At 33.2% G+C, this 8794-nt stretch overlaps 3 protein-coding genes across 3 annotated transcripts in view; 2 read left to right on the forward strand and 1 right to left on the reverse strand.

Annotated features, from left to right (window-relative positions):
* The window catches only part of LOC106312831, a 1881-nt gene extending 1447 nt beyond the window's left edge, over window positions 1–434 (reverse strand). The window contains exon 1 of the mRNA XM_013750498.1: window positions 214–434. The gene's annotated coding sequence lies outside the window, so the exon portion shown is untranslated. The remainder of the gene's footprint in view (window positions 1–213) is intronic.
* Window positions 435–622: 188 nt separating this feature from the next.
* On the forward strand, window positions 623–2058 carry LOC106312832. The gene is made up of 2 exons (XM_013750500.1): window positions 623–905; window positions 1634–2058. The coding sequence occupies exons 1-2, from the start codon at window positions 743–745 to the stop codon at window positions 1912–1914; spliced, it is 444 nt and encodes a 147-aa protein (XP_013605954.1). The 5' UTR covers window positions 623–742; the 3' UTR covers window positions 1915–2058.
* Window positions 2059–5667: 3609 nt separating this feature from the next.
* LOC106315550 (probable folate-biopterin transporter 4) lies at window positions 5668–8110 on the forward strand. The gene is made up of 7 exons (XM_013753312.1): window positions 5668–5904; window positions 6242–6369; window positions 6479–6700; window positions 6778–7212; window positions 7304–7501; window positions 7570–7707; window positions 7799–8110. The coding sequence occupies exons 1-7, from the start codon at window positions 5821–5823 to the stop codon at window positions 8064–8066; spliced, it is 1473 nt and encodes a 490-aa protein (XP_013608766.1). The 5' UTR covers window positions 5668–5820; the 3' UTR covers window positions 8067–8110.
* Window positions 8111–8794: the final 684 nt, after the last annotated feature.

Here is an 8794-nt window from a genome sequence, read left to right on the forward strand (position 1 = left end):
AAAAAAAAAAAAAAAAAAAAAAAAGATTCAAACTTTACTATCAAAATCAGTTCAAAGCCAGAGAGGGAGAAAGAGGAAAACGAAACGCTAATGACAAAGTGATCTAAAAGTAAAAGGCAATCATGAGAGGGACATTTCTTGGATTCTAGAACTTGACTAGTCACATCCGACCGACAAATAACTAAATCCAGAAATCAAAGTTTAGAACTTTACCGATTCAAAGCAAGCAGAAGCTGTTCCTAATTCAAATCCCTCAACTTTTAGAGCTCTAGGCGATGGAGGACCCGCACTGAACTGAACAATTAGGTCTTCTGGATTGGGCTTGGTTTGAAATCTGAGATTTCTTGTGGAGCGTGACGGAGTAATTAAGGCAGCGACTAGTCAACGTACACGTTCCTCGTTTACACTGTAGAGTTGATTGCTCCCATGATTTCAAGTAATTATGTTTTACTTTACTGTAAAAGCGCAAAGTGACGATTATGAATATTACATTATAGGGGCCTATATTCTTTCAGTCTTCATAGATTTAGCCTTATTCTATCAATTTTATCAAAATGATACGTGTTTTTATTGGAAAACGCTGACGTTTTGATAACCAACCGACAAAAATTGTTGGAGTAGGTGGTGTGTTGCTCCTCCGGTCATTTCAGTGACAAAGTTTTTGTTCCTGGTTCTCGTGTCCTTTGTCCCAGGGAGAAGCGTGAAGAGAAAAAAAGATAAAAGATTAGACCTTTTCGCGTTCATGGATTCGATGATGGGTAAACTCGTGATGGGTTTGGTCGTGGTGGTTGCGATCTTCGAAGCCCCAGGTGTAGTAGACGCGTGGACTGGAGAGATTCGCGGCAGAGTTGTATGCGATGTCTGTGCCGATTCTTCAATCGGACCAGAGGATCATGTCCTTGAAGGTTAGCCTCTCTTTCTGCATGAATGATATAATTGTTGGATTGTCGGAAAAAAAAAGATTCTGATTTTGTAAATGTAAAATATAGAACTCTGAATTCATTTTTCCAAATAGCAGTTTTGTAGGATTTATCACGTATCATTAAGTTGGTGTGAGTTTGATTACTTAGTGCTATGTTTAAATGTATGTTATCAACATGTAGAATATTGCTTTGATCTGTCAATTACCCTGTTAGCCACGTTATAGCCTGAACCTTACACTATTGTTTGTTCTTCTTTCTCGAGCAAGTTGTTCTTATATGTGCTGAGTGTCAGTCTGTAGTTTTTGCAGATTGTATCTTATGCTTTTACGAAATTCTCTTATTCATATTTAAATTTCTTGATATGCGATTATGGTGTGTGTAATCTCTTGTGTCTCTGGAGCTTTGTAATTAGTATGTTCATCCTTGTGTTTTCGTTCCTTTGCTTTATGTTCCCAAAATGTCTTGTCGAAATCTCAAAATTTGGAGTTGCTCAAATTCATAGCGGAAATGATTGTGACACGTCTCGTTTATCACACTTGCCTTAGGAAGCTACTCAGCTCTATGTGACTATGTGTTTACTACTCCGAAGCTGATAACGTATCATCTTTTCCCTAGTTGGTTTTCTTTGTCAATTTGAGGATCATTCACATGCATTTTCGAGTTGCTTTAATTGTAATGTGTTCGATTGTGTGTGTGCATATATTTTACAGGAGCCGAGGTTGCGGTACTCTGCATAACTAAGTCCGGAGAAGTTGTGAACTACCAAGCTTTCACAAACTCAAAAGGTTTCTACACTGTAGCGGAGACAATGCCAGAGAGTGAACGTTGGGACGCATGCCTTGCAAGACCCATCAGCAGCTTCCACACTTCTTGCAACCACTTAAACCAGGCCAATAATGGGATCAAATTCAGTTATAAACGCCCTTCCGGTTACTTTCATGCCGTGAAACCATTTGTGTATCGACACCAATACGCACCTTCTTATTGCTGATTCAAAAGAGCCTTTTATACCCTTATTATGTTGTGTAAACTTGTAGTAATAATTGAAATATTAAATAGTTTGGATATTTTTGTTTGTATAATGTCAATATTGGAGCAACTCTTTAGATTATATGATTACACTAGGGTTGGCATGCTGTATGCCCAGGTTAAGTGTTTGGATTGACATTTGTTTTTCGCTCCGACGGGTTCGGCTATATTAATTTGTGAACCACTATTTCTATGCGATTTTTAGTTATAGAAGATTAGGATATTGAGCGTCAGAATAGTTAAGATTGACTGGATAATACCATACTGTGATTATTTAAATGAGACAATGCTTTATTTTTATTTAGACAATATATTTACATCTTTTTTGTTTGATTTATTTTAGTTCATTCACTATCTTACGTATGTTCTTATGTATTCATTGTCGGGTTGTTGTGTATTGACGTGCTTGTCTGGACTTTGCCAGTATTTACGTTTGTTTGCATTGTTGCAATTAGATTATGCTAGTTTTTTTAAATATGAATTCATTTGCTTTTTTTTTTATTTTAATTTCGTGCAATTAAGACATTGTTTATACCTCGTGCTAAAACCATCAAAGCAAACGTTTTTATACGTTTACATTTAGGTGTCACATCTATTTCTGATGCTCTTGCGGTAAGCCGGTGACATAAAATTGTTGTTTGTATTCATATAACTTGTTAAGTAACATGTAGCATCGTTACTCTAACCCCATATAACGACTTGAGCTTCCAACATTTGTCTGCTTTTGTTTTACTTAATCTCAATCCAAATTTGTCCAAGTAAGCTTTACCGATCTTCAACTCTCTCTTGCATAAAATTATTATGTCATATAAGTAAAGGTCATTGCCATACAAACCTTATTATGCTATGCGGGGATATTTTAGTCCTATGTATATGTTTTTTTTTCTAAAAATACTCTTGTATGCCTGAGATGTAATGAGTCTCTAAGTTGTTGTTCGAGAGACATTTTATCACTAGGTCTTTGTATATTTACAATAATGCTAATGGGCAAACTAAGAGATTTAGGTTGATGCTCGTGAAAACTCAACGGTCTTTTGCGACCTCGGGTAGAACCGGTATGATTCCATGACAAACGTTTATTCGAGAAAATGATGTTATTCGTAATTTAGTGATGGTAATAGTCTAATACGTATGATTTTAATTGTTTTATTTGTTAGCTTTTGTGATTTTTTCCAAAAGGATTTTATTTGATTATGTATTAATCATTGGTTATTCATTTCCATCATTTTTGTGAATTTAATTGAATTTCATGACAAAAGAGGAAAAAATTGTAAGTAGATTCAATCCTGTTTTATTTTTGTTGATATAAGTTTGATGAAATGTGAAAAGTATTATCGTAAAATGTATTTCATTTTTATGATTTTTTTTCTATTTATTTTTCAAGTTATATTTTGGACTTGTATTATATATTTTTACTAAACTAGTATTTGTTGCTAAAAAAAACTAAACTAGTATTTGTTGACTAAAATTTTCACAAAACATGTTTAATTAAGTATTCTCATTAATTTTGAAAGTTTTGTTTGTTCTATCTTGTTATTTTTCAAACTGAATCTTACAAAATATTTACTTTGATTATGTATTAATAAATTTTTATGGTTTCCATAAATTACTTGGGTTAATTTCTCTATATTTGAATTCAGTGACAAAAAGATATATATGAGATTTCCTTCTATGTTTTAAATGTATTTTTATGAAATGTACGAATAATATTGTAAATGTGAAGAACAATGTGGTCAATGAATTTTTTTTTTAAACATTTATATTTTTCTTGAAATTTATAAGGTTTGGATTATGTTACATATGTTTAACTAAATTTTTCACCAAACTCAAATTATATGTATTTTCACCAAATAGTTATTTTATTTGTTATATCTCTTTTTTTTTTGTCTTCTTTTGATTATGTATTGATCTTTAGTTGTGTTTTCCATCATGTTTAGTCTAATATTGAGTTCGGTGGTTAAAGGTTAGAAAAAAAAACAATATGTGAGATTGATTCTTATTTTTTTATTTGTAAAACGATTACAAAAATATATTTTTTATTATTAGTTATATTATATATTTTCATTAAGAGAATTTATTGAAAAGTTGATGTTAGCATTTTGACTGGATTGAAAAAAAAAGATATTGATTAGAAACAATAGGTTACTAAAAATATTTTTAGCAGATTTGATATTAAAAAAAAGATGAAATTTAGAAACAATGTATTAATGTAAAGAAAATGATGATGAAGTGTCAAATTCATAGAATACATAATAATATTATTGTGCACATTCAACGCCACTTGTACCGATCGACACCAAGAATGAAACTCCGCACCAGAGAGAGGCGATCGAAAACGAGAACTAAGCCATCATGATCAGAACTATGCAAGAAGTAGTGATTTTCATAATGATCCATGTATTGCGAAGATTGAGTACACGAAGTCGTGATTGCAAAGGTTTCAAGAAAAAGAAGATTAAGCTTGAAAATGAAAGAAAGAAAACTCAATCAGAGGTCAAAGAAACGAAATTGATACCAAAAATCTCGAAATGAGTGAGACGAAAATGAGAAGCAAATAGACGATTAGATTGATAAAAATCGAAGAAACGGAAGAGAATCGCTGGAAAACGATGAGAAAAAATGATCATCGAAGAAGAAGAAAAAGAAGAAGAAAGAAGAAGAAGAAGAAGCCGTTGTGGGCCTTGTGGCTCTAATACCACTTTGAATGAAATGAAATTCACTTCTTAATTGATCAAGGTTGTTACATGATTTGATATATATACAGTAGAACTTCTATAAATTAATACTCGATAAATTAATAATCTCTATAAATTAATAAATTTTACCGGTCCCAATTTAGGCCGGTTCAAAATTTGATATAAATCGATAAAATAATAAGATAATAATTTTTTTGGAAATTTTATGTAAATATATGGTCTCATTAAAATTATAAATTAATAATTTATATGTATACATATTTTATATAAGTAAGAACATATTATTATATTGTTTGTTTTATATTCACAATGGAGTTATCTTTATATTTCCTTAACACTTAATATATTTTTGATGAGATTTAGTAATATTATATGTAAAATATATATTATATACATCAAATAATATAATAAAATAATATAAATTTCAAATTTAAAAAAATAACAATTAATGTTTATACACTAAAATCAAATATTTTTTTAATATATCTTAGAATAAACATATCTTAAAATAAGAAATCTAAATAAGGAAATTTTTGTGAATTAATATCTCTATAAATTAATAAAATTTTAAAGTTTCAATATTATTAATTGACATGGTTGGTTCAGTAAAAGGAAACTAAACCAACAATAACCATTGAGTAAACCGGGGTATATCATCTAATAATTTACAGATTTCCTTTCAAGTGTTTTTTTAATCGAAAGGATCATAAAAGCATGATTATTGGGGAGTTATTAATTTAAGAATCAGTTCTTAGCTTTTTTAGTTAAAAGTTAAGAGACAGATTTTTATATTACGATAAGAACACTACCATGAAAATTCCCCAGTAATCATTCTCGAGTTTAAGGGAAAAATGAAGTCTTTGTCAAAGTCAAAGGAGTACAAGGAGTCGATGTTGAATGGGTCGTACGGATGAGGTGTCGAAATGCCATAGGGTGAACAACGTGTCTTAAGCCTAAAAGAAGTTTATGTTGGAGTGAAAAGACGAGAGTATCCCTTTCGTCATTCTTTGCGTCAGTCAACCGAAACAATTGAATGTTGGGAGGAGGAAGCCATAATAAATCTGGGAAAGAAATTCCGTTATAAGATCAAACTTTTCCCGAGAAAAGAAGGAACGAACGGAAGAGATACGTGAGTTTTAGATGATCAGAAGAAGAAGCTGAAGAAGAAGAAGATGATGATACATTGGTTTAAGCAGCTGCGATCCGCGTTTGGCGTCGCGTTTCTGTGGCTCGTTTGCCTCATCTACTTCACTCAGGTATCCTGCAATCTCTGTATTTCTCTTTTGTTTCCGGTAATTCAATCTGAAAATGGCGATTGATCTCTCGTTGTGGATTGTCGAAAAGCAGAGAATCTGTTACTCCGGTGTCGTTCTAATCACCAAATCGTAATCTATGCGATTAGGGATTTAGAACCTTCTGACACGTGACTGGATCAACATTTTTACTACGTTTTCCAGTAGATTTTATTTGACGATCTTAATTGCCGCATGTTATTAGTCCTGTATCAACTTAGGATTAGCTACTTGAAAATACATTACGTGTTACACAAGTTGATTCTACTGTTTTTATTTGTACGACAAAAAAAAAAAACAGGGATTTAGATCGTTTGTGTGGACAGCAGTTTCGTACCAGCTCAAAGACAGGCTTCAGCTATCACCATCAGCTTCTCAGTTCGTCTTTTCTGTCGCCTTCTTTCCATGGAGCATCAAACCATTATACGGGTATGATTCTTCATGCCTCAGAGTCTTTAACATAAAACAAGCTAACATTGGCAGTGAGAGTAATAATGACATTTTCTTTTCTTTTCTTTTTTTTTTTTAATTTTGGTAGAATCATCTCAGATTGTATCCCTATAGGAGGGAAGAAGAGGACACCGTACTTGGTGATATCGACAGTGCTCTCTCTTGTTCCATGGCTCTTGCTCGGTCTAGACTCAACCTCCCGAAGTTCCAGCCTCTATCTCATGATTTTCTTGACCGTACAAAATCTTGGATCAGCCATGGCTGATGTTGTGATAGATGCCATGATCGCTGAGGCTGTAAGAATTGAAAAGTAGGATTTATATCTTCTTCAGTTTCTGGATCCGCACTTTAAGATCATAGCTTAATGACTAGTTCACTTTTTACCAGGTCTTCGTTTGCTGGAGATCTTCAGTCTGTCTCATGGTTTGCTATGGCTGTGGGTGGTATCTGCGGTAGTCTCTTAGGAGGCTACGCATTGACCAACTTGAACATAGAAACAATCTTCCTCCTTTTCACGGTGTTGCCTGCGTTACAGCTACTTTCATGTCCTCTCGTTGAAGAGATTCCTAGCAATGAACCGTTGCCTGAGCTGCTGGACTCGGACGAGTTTGAAGAGAAGAAGAGCAATGATACCTATCTAGACACGAAGAAGTCGAACACAAGAAGAAGGAAAGGGCAGAAGAAAGGTAAGAAAGGAGCTTCCAGTGGAAAGAGTGAGACACACAAGAAGCAATCAAAGTCTTTAGCTTCAAAGTTGTTCCAGTCATTGAAAGCAGCCGCTTTGGAATTATGTCGTGCGTTCAAACAACCGATCATTTTGAGGTAATAACACATTGCTTTCTTGATTAGTCTCTTTAATAAGTTCTTGAAGTGTTTCTTTCTTTTTTTATATTTTTTTTGTTGATTTTTCCAGACCAATGGCGTGGTTTTTCATAGCGCATATCACCGTGCCAAACCTCTCTACGGTCATGTTCTATTACCAAACCGAGGTGTTGCAGTTAGACGCTTCTTTCCTAGGAACAGCCCGTGTTGTTGGTTGGTTAGGTCTCATGCTTGGAACCTTTATCTACAACCGCTATCTCACAAATATGACTCTCCGCAAATCTCTCTTGTAAGTCTATGTCCCACGCACATCAAGAGTTCTTTTCAAGGATCTAATGAACAAAAACATCTTCGCAGGTTTGCTCACATTGGGCTGTCTATAACCATACTCCTCGATATGACCTTGGTGTCTAGAGCAAATGTGGGTTATGGAGTATCAGACAAGACAATGGTTCTCTTCGGATCTGCTCTAGGTGATGCCATCAATCAACTCAAGTACGTTGTTTCTTTCCTTCTTTGTTTTTTTTATATTACATGTTCCTTTTAGAATTGTAAACTCATAAGCATGCTTTGGCTTTAATCGCAGATTCATGCCGTTCTTGATCTTGTCTGGTCGTCTATGTCCTCCTGGGATTGAAGGAACACTGTTTGCGCTGTTTATGTCGATAAACAACCTTGGGAACACAGTTGGATCGTTCATGGGAGCAGGATTGGCTTCACTTCTTGGAATCTCTTCAGGGTCCTTTGAGAATATGTTTGTGGGCTTAGCCATTCAAGTGTTTTGCACTTATATACCCGTGTTGTTTCTTTTCTTGATACCCAAGGAAGCTACAGGAGTGTCAGCTTCTTCATAGGCTAGAGAGCAAAGATATTTTCTAATATAAAAGTTTTGAGATCAGAATTTCTGGATTTTTTTGGGCATCAGGTGTTGACTTTCTTAAAGGCTTTTGATATTGACAAACATCAGACACACAGTATATATTAAATATACATCCTCCCATTATCTTTTTAATTACTTGTTACATATTCGTCTGATTACCAGAATTATTCGGTTTTGTACAATCTAAGGTTCAGCAAAACATCATGTGTTATCTTCTATTTGCCCATCGAGAAGTATCCATTTGAAAATGTTTTTATTTCATTAATTAAACTCTTTTTTTTTTGTTTTTTTCAGTTGCATTTATGAAATATCCTAAAACGAATAAAACTGCATAATTTATTACTTATCTTTTTAGTTACATTAATGAAATATGCTTAAATGAATTTAAACTTCCTATTTTATTGTTTGCCTTTTTCAGTTACCTTAATGAAATATCCTTAAATAAATTTGGACATAATGTCATTTAATCAACCAAAAAAACTCATGAGTTATCCTTACGTGCATAATTTTAATAATGGAGATTTTTAAAAACGTGCATTATTAAAATGTTATGTAAAACATGCAACACTAATATATAACATGCATCAATAAAACTAGAATTTGACTCACACAATTGTACGAATATTATTTTCAGTTGATTAAATTTAAAAATAATTATTTATTCAAAAAATATTTAAGAATGACTATGTTTTTAAAAATTAT

The sequence above is a fragment of the Brassica oleracea genome, chromosome C9 (assembly GCF_000695525.1).
Source record: "Brassica oleracea var. oleracea cultivar TO1000 chromosome C9, BOL, whole genome shotgun sequence".
NCBI lineage: Eukaryota > Viridiplantae > Streptophyta > Magnoliopsida > Brassicales > Brassicaceae > Brassica > Brassica oleracea.